The sequence below is a fragment of the Etheostoma cragini genome, chromosome 20 (assembly GCF_013103735.1).
Source record: "Etheostoma cragini isolate CJK2018 chromosome 20, CSU_Ecrag_1.0, whole genome shotgun sequence".
Taxonomy (NCBI): Eukaryota; Metazoa; Chordata; class Actinopteri; order Perciformes; family Percidae; genus Etheostoma; species Etheostoma cragini.
In genome coordinates this window covers 11,401,806-11,420,359 of record NC_048426.1, presented here as the reverse complement: position 1 = coordinate 11,420,359, position 18,554 = coordinate 11,401,806, and the positions used below count along the sequence as shown (strand labels likewise).

General features: G+C 41.8%; 1 protein-coding gene across 3 annotated transcripts; it reads left to right on the top strand.

Moving 5' to 3' along the window:
* The first annotated feature begins 5,213 nt into the window (after window positions 1-5,213).
* vgll2b (vestigial-like family member 2b) lies at window positions 5,214-14,817 on the top strand. Of its 3 annotated transcripts, none has more exons than XM_034859032.1 (4): window positions 5,214-5,299; window positions 11,071-11,416; window positions 13,078-13,524; window positions 14,061-14,817. In XM_034859032.1, exons 1-4 carry the CDS (start codon window positions 5,288-5,290, stop codon window positions 14,102-14,104), a joined length of 849 nt encoding a protein of 282 aa, XP_034714923.1. In that variant the 5' UTR covers window positions 5,214-5,287; the 3' UTR covers window positions 14,105-14,817. The 3 variants fall into 3 exon arrangements, with proteins under 3 accessions (XP_034714923.1, XP_034714924.1, XP_034714922.1); XM_034859033.1 differs by lacking the exon at window positions 5,214-5,299 and adding an exon at window positions 10,284-10,503; XM_034859031.1 differs by lacking the exon at window positions 5,214-5,299 and adding an exon at window positions 10,285-10,630.
* The last annotated feature ends 3,737 nt before the right edge of the window (window positions 14,818-18,554 follow it).

The window sequence follows — 18,554 nt, the reverse complement described above, 5'->3', positions numbered from 1 at the left end:
CGCGCCCCCTAAAGGCGTGGAGGAGCCAGATTTAACCCACGAGCTGTCACACTAATATCTAGCACGAAACGTTAACATGAATTTGATATAAAATTTATAATTTCAATGCTTAATTTGTCTAAATAAACCAATAAACTGAAACCATTAAATCACATATTACATTTAAAAATATCATTAGTGACTGTGATTTCGTAATCTATCATTATAAAACAGTTTCATTGGAGAAATTGTCTCGATTGCTTAAACAATTAAACATCTCATTGTATCTTCTGAGGTAAAAAAAAAAAAAAAAGGCCACCATTTGACAGTGAGAAGGAGCCCAATGGGCATCACTAAACAGTTCTAGTAGTTTCCTCCAGAGCAAGCAACAGTGCGACAGTGGCGAAGAAAAACTTCCTTTTAGGCAGAAACCTCGGACAGACCCAGGCTCTTGGTAGACTGACTAGCCGTTGGGGGTTAGTGGAAATAACAAAAATAGAACAAATAGTAGTTTGTAGCAGTTCTTTGTAGTTATTCATGGCATAGTTCCTAACAAGAAAAGGCAATTTAATGTTGTTTGCCATAAAAATCTTATTTCTTTCTGGTTTTCTTAGTCAGTGATGCATCACAAATCACCAGAGTGAACACACTCTGGTAAAACAGTTAAACATTTCTATAATCACTAGCTTAAGTTACCAAGGACCCAGTTTAAGGACCCAACTAGCGTTTCTTAGACTAAATATCTTCTCTTTCTCAGGAACTCTGAAAAAAGAACACTTGCCGTTTCATGCCCCTGCCACAAGAGGGACTCCTAGTCACTGTTTTGAATTTGTGATTTTAAGTTAGTTCAAGAGTAGCTTCTGTGATGTGTGCAGTTCCCACACATAGCCATTCAGGACGAGTCCTCTATTTCTCTTCCTATGAATTGCACAGGAAGGTTTTCTACTCACTCACATATGCATAAAGCACGAAGCTTTACTAACATTCTTAAGCAATAGCCTGCATTAGACTCTTTGAGTATCATTCACTTTTTATCTTCTTGAGTCCTTTGGTTCTGTAAGCAGGCAATAATTCTAGTTTTCCTTAAGCTTCTTTTTCAACACTTCACATTTTCGGAGTCACGTGATCGGCTCGACAGAGATGGCTGCTTAAGTTATAGCTGGCCCAATTTTGCCAAATAGTTGTGTTATATGGTTCCAACTCCGATATTCTATCACTTTGTGCTAGATGGAGTTTTTTAAAGCAGAATGGCAAACAAGAACAAAACCCAAGGCCGCGTTTCAGATGCCATTGCAGAGGCATAACTGGAAAAACAGAAAAGCTACCTCAAATCAAATGATGCTTTATTGTCATTGCATGAATGCAGTGTATTAAAAACAACAAAATTCAAGGTGCTGCTCCAGATTGGTGCTTTAAAAAATTAATAGTAATAAAATATGTAACAAAGACCCCCCCCCCCCTGCATACATTTCACTCTCTCTTTTCTCTCTCCCACACAAACTCACCCACCCACCAATGCAACACATGTATTATGGGATACAGGCTATTGACTGACACCTTCCCATCCTTCCCAGACAACACCCACCCTCCCCCAAACATGTGTAAAATAGCAGCAGGTTTCAGCATAAGAAACAGAAGCTTCTCTTTGAGAAAATTCTCAGGAAGTGTAGTTGCTGCTGGGCCTTCTTTGATATTTCTTTAGTGTTTGGGGACCAAGAGAGATCTTCACAGATGTGTACTCTCAGAAATTTAAAAGATGGAACCCTTTTCACACAGAAGCAGTTCAGGTGGAGTGGGGTGTGGGCTGTGCTGTTTCGTCTGAAGTCTATGATGTTCTACTTGGTTTTTACTGTGTTCAGCAGTAGGTTGTTTGATGAGCACCAGGTTGACAGTTCCCAGACTATGATGGCAATGGCATCCTCAGTAGAGCGGTTTGCCTTTCCAGGCTTTCATTACCACTGATGTAATTGCAATGGGCCTAAAGTTGTACAAGCTTTTAGCTGATGTTTTATTAACGGGGATGACGATGGTGGTTTTCCAGCAGGATGGGACGATGGCTTGGGTCCAGGAGATTTTGAAGATCTCTTTGAGAATCCCTGTTAGTTGGTCTGCACAGACCCTGAGTACTTTCCCTAGTTCTCCGTCAGGTCTAGCTGTCTTCCTCTGGTACCCTTCCCTCAGTACTCTGCTCACCTGATGTTCCTGGAGGGATAGTGAGGTGTTGGTGAAGGCTGTGGGCGGTACATATTGTCCGTTCACATCAAACCGGGAAAAGAAGCTGATTAATTTCTCTGTTATTGTAGCATCAGAGGGGGTATGTAATGTTGTGGCCCTTGTAGTTGTAGAACTATGTTTTTCTCAGGTTCAGTCTCAGATTCCACAGATCCAACAATCCAAAATCTACCAATGGAAAGCACCTTAAGTACTCCTGATAGCCATGGCCATGCTTTTCAAGAGCTGGAGGGGAAGCTGGCAGATATGGAGGACAGAAACCGGAGATGCAACGTCCGCATTGTCGGGCTGAAAGAGGGGCTTAAGGACTCTAATGCTATTCAATATCGCTCCCTGCCTAAGTGACTCCTTAAATTGTCAGATGTTCAGATCGAGATTATGAGAGCCCACCGCATTTACAGTGATAGCCCAAAGATGAACATCACTACTAATCGCACGTTGATTTTCAACGTCTTCCGCTACACAACCCGGCAGTTGATCCTACAGGCTGCGGAGGACAGAAAGATTTGCTTTTCCCTGGACTACAGCACCTTCATGGTCAAGCAGTGCCAAGCCTTCTAGCAAACCATGGATTTAGCACAAGTCAAGGGTCTGGATTTTTTTCTGCTTTACCCGTCAACCCTGAAGATCAAGGAAGGCTCCCTTCAGAGCTTTCACCTCCAATAAGGATGCTAAAAATTACATGAACTGGGCTGCGCCCTGTCATCCTGTTGCTGTGGAGATGGCTGGCGCCTCAGATTCTATCGCGGAGAACACCGTGGAAGAAGATTAAAACAACTGCCTGATGAACATGGATTCTTGGTTTGTCTTAATCTCTTAACGTGTCCTAGTTTTATTACATTGTTATCTGATAGGATTACAGAGACTTTGTTTTTTTAAAGGCATAACTGTCCTGTTTATTATAGCCTATCAATAGGTTAATTATGGCGTTTTTCCACTGCATGGTACCTACTCGACTTGCCTCAACTCTACCTTTTTGGTTTCCATTACCGAAAAAGTCCCTGGTACCCGCTAACAGGTTCGTTTTCAGTCGAGGTTTCAAGCTAGCTGAGGCAATCCAAAAGTTTGCGTGAAAACCTGCACCTATTGATTGGCCGGCGAGAATGGTCACTTTTTAATGGGTCACCGTTGCTGGCGATAGACAGGGGTGTCCTGAGCAAACCCGCCATGTTTAAATAGTTTAGCAAGCTGTTGTTTTTTTGCTGCTTCCAGCTTCTTTTGAAACTAACTTGTCTTTTGGTGGTGGCAACAGCCTCATGGCGAGAATTACAGGCAACACACCATTGACGTTCTGTGTGTGTGTTGTGTTAGATCACTGCAGTTTCCTGATATGACGACCAGCCACGGCTCACTTTACGCATGAGGCAGTGATAATCTGCAATGGAAAAAGAAGGATGGGGCACGCAGCTGAGTTGGGTCAAGCAGAGTCGAGGCAAGTCGAGCAGGTACCATTGATGGAAAAACGCTTTTAGGCCACTATTAGGTTAGAGTCTCCTTTCCAATGTGCTTGCTATTTCTTGCTTTCTGTTTTCTGTTTTTGTTGACAAGAAATTGTAGGTGACTATGGGCTGCTGTTCCTTTTTGCCGCCCCGTGTCCAATCTTGATCACAGACCTACCTTGAGTGTTAGCCCGTTGGCTAAGCTCAAGGTAAGTATCTTCACATGATCTGGGATTGCTCTCCTGTTGGTCAGTTCTGGAACAATGTTGCATCCAAAAAATCTGCCCTGATTAATAATACTGTACCTTTTACCTTTCAATGTTCTGATTCTTATCTTCAGCTTTCTAAAAGTCAAAAACTTGCAGCAACCAAGCGAATGATTGTAACCCGTTGGAAACCACCTCATGACTGTTCTAGTCTATTCGTGCATGGACCCTTTCCTTTTTGGATGTCATGTATATGGAGCTGTCCATGTGTCACATAAATGGAGCACCAGGAAAGACTTTGGAAACTTGGCTCAGCTTTGCTGAATCCTTGGAATCCATGCTGTAGACTTGTATGATGGCCTTCTTGCTTGCTATCTGTGCGTGTGTTTGGTCCCTTTCGTCTTATGCCGATCTCCTTGTCAATGCCTCGTTTGTTTGTGCGTTTTTCTGTGTCTGTATCTGTGTGTCTTGTTTGTGAGCTACATCGTTCTTGCTGTTGTGTTTTTGTTGTGTCTACCTCTTTCCTATATTTCGGGTCTTTGTTTTGGTGTCAAAACATTTTGTAGCAGGGAGGGATTGTGGAGAAATGCACTGTGCCTGTGCACTCTGCCTTCCAGTAAGTGTAGTTTACTTTTATGAATATTGTCATCTGGACCAATGTTATGCACTTTTGCTTAAATAAAAAAAACAATTTATCTACAAAACACTTGACATTTACATATATTTTAATGTCTTCTTTAATCAACACTGTCATCTAATATATGTGTTATTGTCTACAGTCATTCTTTACCTTTAATATTATAGCTCCCCTGACCTGCTAAAGGTTCACATTAAGTAGTGGGGTTATGTGTGAAGACCCCCCCCCCCCCCTTGTACTCACTGTACTTATCATTTTTCAGGGCCAAGGGTTGGTCGGATGGCATGTGACTAAATTGCACTTCAGAACACATGGCCAGGAACACCCTCACCCTTGGAGTCTCTTTCTCTCTCACACACACACACAAACACACACACACACACACACACACACACACACACACACACACAAAATGCCTGCAGAGGAGAATGGGTGCAGAACGGTGTGCAGATCCCAAGGCCTCTAAAACAGAGGGCTAGTTTACATGCACATGCATAACTCAAAATAATATATGTTGAGTAAAACAGAAAAACATATTACACTGGACAGCTGTGTGTATAAGTGTGACTAACGTAAGCAAATAGGGATAGCAAACCAGTAGCAAGTCATTTGACTTGTGAAACATGCAGTAGCATGGCATGCATGTATCATATTCCACCTTTCAACTCTCAATCATTTTTGGGTGCTTGACTTTTTTTTCCCCAGAGGCTTGTTGACTGGTGCGGATTGGACAGGTGGTACAACATGGAGAAGAGCTGGCCATTTACCAGCCAATAAAAATAGCTGTGGTCTCCATGATGTCACCGGTAAGTAAATCATAGCTCCTGACTGTAGAGAAAGAAATAAAATCAGAGAAAGAAAAGATGGGCTGTATTACTAACCATAACCCCTAACCCCAACACTTTCATGTTTCTCCATTGGTTAAACTACACTGCTTTTAGTCTTTTTGCTTTCACTCCAATCCGTATCAGTTTTCTGCATGTATTTCTCTGCATGTGCTCACACCAACTGTATTTGGCCACATCTGCATGTTCAGAGGTATGTAAATCTATACAGCCAGGAAGATACAAGACCAGACAATGAGAGACCACCTTTTCCTATGGCAGACCCCAATAACACTGACACCTTCAGCCAGTTAAACTGGCTGCAGTTGCCAGAAAGGGTGTGCAGTCTAAAGCTAGAGTCTGATCTCACTCCCATACCTGCCATTCTGAAGCCACAACACCATGCTGCCGATGTGGAACCTGATCAGTCTTAAATCTTTTCTGTTTGACCATGTGACATGCCAAATTTGTGATTCGGCCCTCTCGTCCAACCTCCGACCATAGTGCCCTTCTAACTCCAGCCATCTCTGGCACACTGTAGCAGGAATGTCTGGCAGGGAGGTGACAATCCCACTGCTCAGATTAGGGTGTCTGTGTGCATCTTTCATGCATTTGTACATGTTCCTTTGGCTTTGTATCTGTGTGTGTTTTTATGCAAGTGTGTGAATTTGTGATTGTGCATACCTCCTGTGACCCAGTGGCAGCGTGGCAGCAGGGTACTCTCTGTAATAGGATGTTAGGAATGTAGCACTTGTCAGCCTCTCCGAAGATGCTGTTAATTCACATTCTGTCCGTTTCAGCGGGTTAGCCTTAAATAAACAGTCAACATTCAGTGTATTCACATGTGTAAAAGCTATCTCACTACGTTTGCATGTGTGTAGGAATCAAAGTGTGCCAACTGCTTTCTCTTGTTAATGACATTTGAGGTTGGTTAATTTGCTGAAGCTCTGTTATTTACACATTTTCTCCAACAACTTGCATCCCCTAATGCTACCATGCAGGGATTATAACCAACAGAGCACGTTAATAGCAAACCAAAGCAGTTTTTTGCATTACAAACCACAGTAATACTTCTGACCTCTAGATTCATGAAAGTGTTTTCACTATCCTCTACAGTACTGTTCAGTTCAGTTTGACATGAAAATCAACTTGCATGTACTTGACATTTCTCTAAGAAAAGCATTGGAATTAAATGCAAATAAATCAATATGGACATCATAAAACAATCAATTATGGCTGGGCGATAGTAGCAATGACACAGTCAAACATCAGAATACTACTCCCGAAAACTGATATGATTTGACAATGTTGATTGGGGATGATTTAAGGTATTTTGTAATATATTTTAAGAAATATTTGAGAAAAGAGAAATTCTGGATTAACTGAACCGTAATGTAACACTTAAGACCAGGGAAAGATCAATCAATCAAAATGTGTTCAGTATCCGAAATCCCAGATATCTTCTTCACAATAAAATATAGATACTGTACATTGGTACTATTAAACCAACGCAATTTCTTCTGTGATCCATATCAGGTTTCATGTCACTGCAAGTTGGTTTTCAAATGGTGCTGCAATGAACTGAAACTGATGACTGCCTAGAAGGTAGGAAAATGCATTAATAAACGTAAAAACTTATACTGCATTCACACCAAATCCGGTGTTACAGGGAAAAAGTTGGTCCACCCTTTAATTTGCATATGAGTAGCAAGTTTAGGTTGCAGCGGTAGAGACAGCGGGGGCAGCCAGAAGAAATGCAGCAGCCCTGAGGTGAAAAGTTAAAACAGGCGATCAGACAAAACCCAATGGCGTGTTATGTCATGTTTCATGTGTAGTCACTCAATTCGGCTCGTGCACCTGTTTAAAACCCACCGTAATGATATGCTTCACATCCTGGTTAGTTATTGAAAGTAAATGGTTTTTTTTTGTATCTGTTTGATCATACTCGCAGCGTGGCTAAATGCTAGCACCATGCTGAACCCAATGGAGACACAAATGGGCCAATTAAGTTTTAAGAGACAACCCCACCCTGCGCAAAATGCCGCAACGCCTGATTTGGTGTGAATGCTGCCTTTGGCATAGGTATAATGAAAAAAATGTTTTTTGATACTGTAAAGTGTACACGATTTCTTATGAACTGACTAAAACACATATGATCCTTAAATTTCATATTTAACTGACTTCTAGACTCGAAGCTTTGGTATCCTGGTGGTCTGTCTGGACACAACGGAGGAGTTGTTTTAGTAAGAAAATAGCTGCACACTTGCACATTCTATGACAGAAGATTTATTACCAACATTTGTGTAGAAGGATATATAAACCAGACCTTTCTTTATGTGGCCCTTTGTGTGTGTGTGTATGTGTTTCCTATGACATTCACTGATGATATTGAACAGCTGAGATGAGTTTGTGTGGAACTGGACAACAGGGCAGCTGTACATCTCTGTCTTGGACATATTCACACATATGCATTGAGGCATTAAAACAACAGTGGAATCCTGAAGTCCGAGCCTCTTGGGACCAAGCTAGACCGGGACCTTAATAAAGGCCTTGTTGTTTCAGGAGGTAGCATATGTGGTTTCTCAACCACATATCAGGTTCTCAACAAGCCGCATTTTACAGACCACTACCATAAGCTGATCACATTGTTCTGATTTGGTCTTGCATACATGATTCTTCAATTGTTTTGTTTTTTTACATTATGACAATTTTACTTTAATGGTAATGTTAATCGGTTGATAAGAGTGCATGCGCACACTTTTTTCTTTAATGTACACAAGGTATTTGTAGCATAGAGTATATGCTATTAATGGTGGTGTTGCAATGTGAATAGTGGTCTAAATAAAACCAGGTTGCCATTACTACCTCAACAGGCCCTGCAACATCTAGGCCAATGAGAGACGTTGCTTGGTCAGACCTCTTTCAAGAGAGGCGGGGCATAGATGTGCTGCAGGGTCACAAGGAGTGATGTAACATGTGTTTATTTTCAGCGTATACACGTAAATGTAGACACACACACACACACAGCAACTGTAGACACTTGCACAAACTGTTCTTTACATGCAAAGATTTTAGCACGCACAGTCCAGTATCATTGACAAACAAAAATGGACTGACTTTGTTATGGACTTTGGGATTTCTGCCACGTTTCTGCAAGCTGGTTGTTTCTCTAGTTCTTTTCCTAGTTTGGTCAGTTGATGACAACTGTTGCGGCATGTATGTGCACACGCACCATCCGTCTCTCACACACACACACACAATTGACAGTAGGGGGTGGCTGTTCCGGGGGAACAGAAGGTGATTAAATAGAGAAAAGGTGTTTGTCTCACTATGGAAGTCAAGTAGGAGGGAGAGGCAGAGACAGAAAGAGAGACAGAGACACAGAGAGAAATTTAGTCATGGCCATTTATACTAATAGTGGCCTTCCTTCCCTTCCGTCAGCTGCAGCTGTTGATCACGCTGGTGCAACACTGAGCTTTCAAGCATTGCATCACTCTTCCTCCCTGACTCGAATGCTCTCCTGCATTACCCTGCATGTACATGGCTCTAGTATTATATTGCAAATCATGCTGTGAGGGTAATGGGCTGAAGTAGGATTAGTGCCCCAATAATGTTACCACTGAAGCTGTTTGAAAAGTAAATTTCTGATTTTAATCTATTCATGAATTTGTTTTAGAAACGTACACACTCTGCTGAAACTCTTCTGACGCTATATGCAATTTAATACTGGCCAATTTACAATATTATATTGCAGTGCTATGCTGTAAAATCATGGAATCAAAACAGTAATGCAAGACAAGGTAAAAGTGAGAACTACACTGTTGCACGGCAACTTCATCCCCTGCTATTTAAGAGCATGTTCAATTGATTAGCATGCCAATAACCTTCCACTAGTTATTCAAACTATGTGTGATGTATGCATAACGAGATGTTGGTCATGTTCTCCATCTAGAGAACGCAGCGGAGGGACGATGTAACTTCCAAAGGAGCTCGTCCACTGGCATACATCAGAGACATTCCAACTCATCTGACACTCGTCCATGGAATTCTGCAAATTTTCCACACTATTCTACCAGGCATTCTGAAGTGCTCGTCAAAAAGACTGGCATGCCCAAACATCAGACACCTGTAAACCCTTAAAACAAGAGTAATAGACTACATTTTCTGGTTAACGTATCTAACTTGTTGTTTATCAAGTTTAATGTTTTGAAGATGTATTTTTTGTCATTTTGTACATGGATGCGTGATGAATTCTTGGCTCCTGGGTCTAGTTGTGATTGTCATCGGGTATGTTTGTGTGTGTGTGTGAAAATATCTTTTTGTTTGCACTACTGATAGGTGATAATTTGTCATAGATTTGTGCGGAGTCCCTTTCTCCTCTATGTTGGTATGGCCAGTGTATGCAACCTATAGTTGACACCTATGTGTCATTCTGGGAACACACTAAATACTTCAGATGACTTGAAGGTTTACTTGGCAACCGATGGCTGTTTTAAGACCACAGATACACTTTCAGCTTGGACTGAACACAAAGTGTTTAAGTATCCACAGTACATGGAAATACATAAAATGTCACTTAACCACATGTATCATGTGCTCATTGTTGTGTGGCTGGTTATAAATAATGACTTCATTCAATCTATTTGTGTAACTGGATGATATTTTTAACCTTTATTTTAACAGGATTAAGAAGTTGGGGAGCCATAATTAGTTACAGGTTGTGTCCCGCTCTTCTAGAAAACACTTTTGCCTGTTTTATGTTTGAATGGAAATGTTGCAATCCCAGACTTTTACATGGTTTATAGGTATACTTTTAATACCTAGCATAGGCTTTCAATGATTACATCTTTTAGACAACTGATTCTTAATATGAAAGGAAACAATCTCTTTAGTCGTGTCATGGAAGTGTTGGTGGAGGTCATGTTGGAGTGCTGGCAAAGGTGGGAGGGGTTGACCCAGAGATGTACAGGACAGGACAGGACAGGACACCCTCATGCTTGCTCCATAAACCTCACCACATTTTGCTGCCGCAGCTGTCGTGGCACACACAGTGAGCGTAGAGGTGCGCTTCTTCTGGGATGATTATGTTGAGTCGGTCAAAGGCTTTTTTCACACTGATCAGCGATCACCGAGCCCGTTTCTCTTCGGCAAAATAACGGAATGTTGCCACTTTCTCTCTCAGCAAGGTCGGTTCCCACAGAGCAGTGAAGACTCCGCTCATTTACCATGAGCTGTTTGGATGTTATGTTCCCAGCCTATGGACATTACGCACCGTACGCACCGACTGTTACAGCTTTTATCAATAGCGTACAGGTAGGAAGTGAGCAAATATTTAAATGTTCTTATACCAATTATTTTATGTTCAGTGTTGTTTCAGTGTTAGCGGGGAGATGGGTTGCTCATTGAGGTGAGGAAGAACTGCTAATTAATGCAGCTTGTGCGTAAAATCAAGTAACCTGATGGATCGTTAAAAAGTGTTTTCTATGTTGGTGAAGTAGTCATTTTATTAAAATAGTCAGTTACGAATATACAGATTATTAGTGCTGTTTGTGTCTTACCAAACACAGAAGTCTTTGTGCACCCACAAAACTCATATCTCGACGCACTTATGGTCACTTGCTCGCTCGCGCACGCACACACTTGCCATCGCTGCCACACACAAAGAAAAACATTATGTCAATATGTCTCATAGACAGCTCCAGGACTGTCCGCCTGCAACACCTGTCTAACCCTCTCTCCCCCTCCCCCGGCAGGCTCCCACTGGTCTGAGCAGCACTTCTTCTCTCTGCCGGGATTTTATGGACACTCCCAGGGGTCCAGAGGGGATGTCTGGGGGCCCAGGCACTGGAGGATCAACTTCCTCTTCTTCTTCATCCAACTCTTCCTCTTCCTCCTACACGCCTGCGACATTAAGGCCAGAGGAGTGCCCCAAGGAGAAGCAAGAGGCCCCTGAGGCAGAGTATCTCTCTTCTCGCTGTGTCCTCTTTACCTACTACCAAGGAGACATCAGCAGTGTGGTGGATGAGCACTTCTCCAGGGCCCTCAGCTCCTACATGGATGGAGAGGGCAAACGGCGGGTTCTAGACCAACAGGGCACAGGTATACCACAATGTAATGACAATTTGTATAAAACAAATAAAAGCGCACACCTGTACTTTCATGAGTAATGCAAACATGGAGTGATCTTGGAATCAAAACAATGAGTTGGGTTGGCTTATTCTCCATGGAAAACACAAACACGGATTCCAGTAAATACTTTGCCCAATGAATGAATATAAATAAATCAAAACAATTGATCAATTGTTTTCATGATATTAATTAGAGACCCAATTTGAATGTGATTGCACCATTTTAAGCAGACTCACTTTTATGTCAAATTAATTTCATAAAGACTTACGCCATGCAGCTTAAAAAATGAGTTTGGTTTTGCCCTCCACTACATCCCTGTTGTTTCATAATTTCTAATTTATTTATGTGAGCACCTGTGCCACAGTTGTCTTTTTGGTGTCTTGTGCTTGCTTTTATGGCCACACAGGGTGAGTTGACAGTTGTGTAAAGCACAGACAGGTGATGTGATTAGGTAACGGGACTAAAAAGCTGCTTGCTGGGACTGTTGTCCCTGAGGAGGTCGGGAAGTGAGGTTCAGAGGTCATGAAGGTCAGGAGCTGTCTTTGGCTTTAGTTAGGGCAAATATTTTAAACAAGAGCAAGCTAAAGCATGCATTCTGTTATTGACAATAATTGCATTCAATCATTTTTATAACTAGCAACAAAATGCAAAGGATAAACGTAATCATAGTGAAATCTGTGGATGTCCCTTGAATATCCATATAGGGCCTAGAGCCTCACTGTTAGTCTCTTTCCTAGTTCATTCTGAGGTCTTCATTTTGGCATTAACACACGCTTCCTGCCTCACAACAGATGCTATGTTTATACATGGCCGTAAGCGCACAACCTCGCCAGCGTATCCCCTTCAAACATCTCCGCGGCTTCGGTTCAGCTCTTGCCCCACAATGGTTGCTCAGTCAGTTGCCCGACAGTCAGATTTATACATGCTGTGGTCTGTGCAACAGGGGCAGAGGGAAACACTACCTCTCAGGGTGCCACATGGTGTCTTTTTTCAGAGGTATATTTATATAAAGTATACTGCTAAAAACATATATTGGCTTGCTGACATTCTGTCAAGGGCAAGGAGAGGGGGGAGCAGAGAAAACAACAGGTGGGGGTGCAGGAGACAGGAGAGAGGGGCGGCGGGTGCCAGCACAGGGCAAGAGTTGCCTGTCTGATTGTGTGTATGTGTGAGTGTGTGTTGTGAGACTTTCAGAAGTACTCAGCTGACGTGAGAATGAAAAATGTCAACACAGCGAGTGATTTAAGGCTCTGTGAGCCTTGGGCTTGCTCCAGGTCAGAGTGTCTACCTTATATAGAATTCTAGGATATAGGGATGTCTCTCTTTCTACCTTTCTCTCTTTTTCTCCTTCTGTCTGCTAGAACGGGGTTGTGTTTATTTCTGTGTCTTGTTGGGGCTAGGGCTGTGCGACAGTATGATCCAATGGGGAAGATATCTGGGCCAGAGGGTGTAGCAGTCATGTGAGTGACATCTACGTTTTAGCAAGGGTTGCTCCTCCTGCAAAGCTCCAGCCTTTTCCATTTGTCTTCATAAGTCAAGTGATTCACTACACCGTGCAACGGTTCGTGACTCGGCCTAAATTTGATGGTTGTTTCTCCTCCTTTCCTCTCACTGCCTCCCTGTCTCATTAGATACCCCTTCACCTGGCAGTCGACGAAGCTTCCCCCCATCCTTTTGGGACAGTAACTACTCCTCGCCTCAGAACCGCTCCCACTGTGAGACTGGAACACCTTCCTATTCCATGGACCCATACACATCAGCCTTGCACCCGGGCCTAGCGCACCCACATGCTCATCCTCACCCACACGCTCATCCTCACTCCCACCCTCACCCACCAGAAAGCTGGGGATATGCCCAGGCCCAAGCCTACGGCCACCCACGGCCTCTTCATGAACTGTATTCACCGTCAGCTTTGGAGCCCCACTACGGGCCCTTGCTTATGCCCACAGTGAGGCCACCTCACCACCTGAGCTTGCCAAGCCACTATGAAGTGAGCAAGCTGGAGCCGACTGCTTCCTGGCCCGGTCTGCTTCCACCTGGAGATGTCAGCCAGGCGCTGGCACTTAACATGGATACAGGTAACCACTCAACTGTGTCAGGCTTTCGCAAATACTGTCTGGACAAGGTCTTCCTTTATTTACAGTTTATAAAATGTATCTAAATCAGACCAGATGTGAAAATCAGACATCAGTTTAGACAAATACAAATGGCAAGTTCAGATTATTTGTGGCTACAAAAATATGAGAAACAAATCTTTTTTTGTGTTTAACTGAACATACTGAGAGCTCGATTGAAATTCTGCACTGTATTTATTTGGCTTTCTTGTGCCATTAATTGCTAAATGATTTTTAGCCCAGGTATTGAGTATTGATTTAATTTTATTGTGTGTGTGTCTGCATCACCTTTCAAGCATGCACATATGCATACATTTGTGATGTTGAATACACTAGGCCCTGCCACAGACACTCTTACACACACTTGCTTTATAATCATCACAGAAGCTCTCTTTTTTCCCCTCTAAAATGGGATGTTTGGCAAAAGTAGGCTCCATGACAACCTGTGTTCTGTTGTTCGCCATTGTCCTACTCATTGTTTCCTTGTCCTTTTTTCTCAGGCCTCCAGCAACACAAGAAAGGCAAGGAGCTATACTGGTTCTAACGAGCCCTTCAGTCACATTGACCAGCCATTACCAGATCCAATTAGTCCCTGGACCTGCTCCGCTATTGAAGCAGCGTGTCCCTTTATCCCCCCCTACACACTGCATCCCCATCTATCCACCCCCTTCTCTCTGCTCCTGGCCTCCCCTGCCAGTATACATCCTTGCTCCAGGTTGACATGTGTGCACCATGGAGATAAAGCAGAGAGAGGGACAAAGAGACAGAGTGTCACTGTCCATAATCTGTGCTATTGCTCTCTCTCTCATCTCTGTTCCACTCTCTCTCCTGACGCTGTTGGTGCTGCACAGACCTTGGCAAGGTGTGAGCCACAGTGACCTGTTTGGACTGGGAAAGACAGGATCACAACAGACTTTTGCAGAGGACAGAGAGATAGAGGGATGGATGGAGGGACAGTGGGAGGAATAGTGGCAAGCAGGGATTCCCTCCAACGTCCCTGGTTATCTCTGTCTCATGCTCTTTGTTGGTACAGTGGTTGTCATCATCCACTTATCTGCATTTGACAAATGCAACATGCAGTGATTAACAGGAGCAGCAAGTATGGCTGTTTATGCTTTGTGACTCATCATGACACTTTCTTTTGGTTGTTGTTATATGATTTTGGTCTCTGAAAATAAAGTGTTTCTATTTATTGGTGTTTACGTGTATTTGTAAACTGTTTGGTTAGGCCAGTGTTCTAAAATGATTGTGATTCAGTTGATTGTGTTTTCTAAAGATAGAGGCGATAGAGATGACCATACCTTGTGCTTTTGGTAGACTTTGTCTTGTATATCCATGAAGGAATATTTTGTGGAGAATGAAGGCAATTTATTTAAAAAAAAAAAACGTATTGATAAATAGTTCAGTTCAACAAGAATTTGTTTGCTCTGAACAGATTTAAATAAAAAACTTTCAATTTCAAGATGGTGTTCCATTTTAGTTCTTTATTTCTCTGTGTCATTCTTAGATGTTTTGAATTGGGGATTTCTATTTGTGTGTGTGTGTGTCATTTCTCATTTTGTTGTTTAAGAAAATTGTGATGTCAATAAATATTTTCATGGTAAAGTGCCACATCTTCTAAATATTTACCTTGCATGACATAAGTAATAGTATTGGAGATTCTACTAATTTAAAAGGACGTTGTCAGAGTAGCTGGACAGATGTGTCTTAGTATTGGCCAGAACATCCTGGGTAGACAATGGAGGCTTGGTGGAGGCATTTAGATAGGTTTCTGATTCTACACACTGATATATAGTGTGTGTTGATACTCTAGTAGCTGTGTGAATCCTAGAGACAGTAGTACAGCCAGATGTGATCAAGATTGTGCTATGCGACTCGTCTTATTTAAAAAGCCTTCCATTTAAATTCCGGCTCGCATTCACAGTTTGTCACCTATAAAGTGGGAACGAGTGGTGAATGCCAGCAATGTGTAATCAGAGAAGAAGCCGGCCATCCCAGCTATGCACCAAATGTTGCCTTGTTATTGATCTGATAATCAGATTGTGTGCTAAGGTATGCCAGTCTGGGCCACTGTCACAATTTAACGGCTGTTATGTGTGACCTCCACTAGAGAGCAGCCAACTATATTATTGGCTCTAAGCTGAGGATACATGTAGAGTAATGAAATTAGAAGAGTTTACCGGGGATAGCGTTCCTCTCAGTTTCCCATGCCAAGCATCTTGCTGCCTTTTCACACTAGTATTGTCACTGGGCCTGAGGGTTTCCTTTTTCACACCGGATCTTCCAGGATCTACTCCATAGTTAGTATGCACCCACAGTTATTGTCACATTATATTACCTAGAGGTCACTAAACCCAAGATAGCATTAACAATAGCCGTTTTAACCATCATACTGTGACAGGTTGTTAGTAGGGGAACTCAGTGTTAAATAAAAGGTAGTCAATATGGACTATTACAGTGACATGACCTGATTGATACAGATATAGCAGCAGAACAACCACTGTTACTTCATCTCTTACATGGACAGACAGTGAAATGTATGGGGAGCTGAGTGTATTTACTAAGCAGACAAACTGCATGAGCAAGCCTTTGTAAATGCTGCCCTCTGTTGGTGTATTTCTAACCCTGCTAAAAGCCAGCAACAAAATGAATGATGGTTTTTCCAAAACTGACTGGACTCCACAATGACCAGTTGTGACAAAATCAACATACATTATGTAGAGTTTTTAACACGTGAATGTGTGGTAAGGTATATGGCCCTACAAAGGATGACATTTCTAATTCTTTCAGGCTTACAGTCTTGTCTTTTCATAGTCATAGTCATTTAGTTAACAAGTTATTTTTTTAATAAGCTTTTGCATTGATCAATCCCTACACTGTTCTCTTTTGCACTACCACCATTGCACGCAGTCTACCTTAGCGCCTTTAACTCTTTAAATCTATGTGAGTTATTTTCATGTCTGTGAGATATATGTGTGTATGTGTTAGTTGTGTTATGGTTATCTAAGCTACTGGACGCCTACAATTTTCCACAGGAGGAAGAAAGTATCTATCTATCTGTCTATCTATTGATCTATCGATCTATCTATCCTTCAGGAAATGCTTTGAGAAATGGAAACAAAAAACAAAACAAAAGAAGAGAAAGATTAGTTGATGGCCAGAAATGCTTTTGATAGTTTGTTTAAATTAAGAATATTTGCAAATTCCTTCTTCCAAAATAAAAAATAAAAAAATCAGATTCAGATCTTGTCTCAATTTTGACAAAATTTGTGGTTAGCTATCATTACAGCCAAATCTGGAACATGTTTTTGTAAGCATAGTAATCATGAGTGCAGAGTGCTTTTGACCAAAAGTAGCTGATTGATTTTCCCGTGCAACACCCGGGTAGACATGAATAAAGGGAAGTAAGTGTCATAAGACAACAACATTAATCAGCATTTCCTGAAAACATGACTGAGTCTACGCACTTTTACAGTAAGACAAACACTGTCAATCTCAGAGACAATGAGTCACCTGTGACAGTCCCATGATGCAGGATGCGGATTCACATTCAGTTTTTGAAACATTAAAATCGTACATACAGTGTATGAAATTAATTTGACCCAAATTGAATATTTCCCTTTTAAATGATTTAATCAATGTTGAAATTCCGTCTTCAAGAAATAACCTAGAGTAAACTGACTAATCTTTTTACAACTCGAAAACCAGCTAACTGCCTGTATAAGGCAGTAAACAAAGGCTTGTTTTATTCACCATAATTTCAGACCTATTGCATAACTGTACCTCCTGTCCTGCAGTGCAGATAGTTATTGTATCATTTCCAGAGCTATAACATAACTGTCATGCTATCATGTTCAAGCTGAAAGAGGATGGAGACAACTCAAACACAATGGCATGCAACAAGCAAGTGGAAGCGGAAATCACAGAAAACCTCTTACTATGAGTTCTTGATTCAATTTTATCAGCCCCCAAAGCAAACACACATGCTTATGTAAGTGTGTCATGGGCAAAAATGCATCGAAAACGTCTACGAGAAAATGTAGGACTATTGAAAGATGTAAGATATTTGTAATTTGAAAATACATAAATACGTTCTATACAAAGTTATATTAACACTTTGTCTTCGCACTTTGTATGCATTTGATTTGATACTATCACTTTTTTTACATTAAGTTGCTTCAAATTTGACCTTAACCGCTCTAATGAAAAAGGAACTCTGTTAATTTGCAACTTCCTAGATTTGAAGTGGCCAATCACAATATTATGGAGGTGGGAGGCTGCGGGTTACTGGGTGGTTTCTGTTGGCCAAAGCGACCATTGGCTGACGCCGTGAACAGCCAATAAAAATCAACTGGGGGAATTAAAAAGTTAGGCCCCGTTGATGTTAGACTAGTTCTTTCAGATGACAATAAGACCAGATACCTTTTGCAAGAACAATGAACATTGGGTACATAGCACAGGCCAAAGTTTGGACACATTTTCTCATTCAATGAGTTTCCTTTATTTTCATGACTATTTACATTGTAGATTATCACTGAAGGCATCAAAAAGATGAATGAACACATGTGGAATTATGTACTTGACAACAAAGTGTGAAATAACTGAAACATGTCTTACATTCTAGTTTCTTCAAAGTAGCCACCCTTTGCTCTGATAACTGCTTTGCTCACTCTTGGCATTCTCTTGATGAGCTTCAAGAGGTAGTCACCTGAAACGGTTTCCCAACAGTCTTGAAGGAGGTCCAAGAGATGCTCAGCACTTGTTGGCCCTTTTGCCTTCACTCTGCGGTCCAGCTCTCCCAAACCCATCTCGATTGGGTTCAGGTCTGGTGACTGTGGAGGCGCAGCACTTCATCGCTCTCATTCTTGGACAAATAGCCCTTACCGAGCCGGGAGGTGTGTTTGGGGTCATTGTCCCCAACATTACCATTACAGCAAAGTTGGTATAGTACAAAATAGTAGAAGAGAAACAAACTGCAACAAAACCTTGGTAAA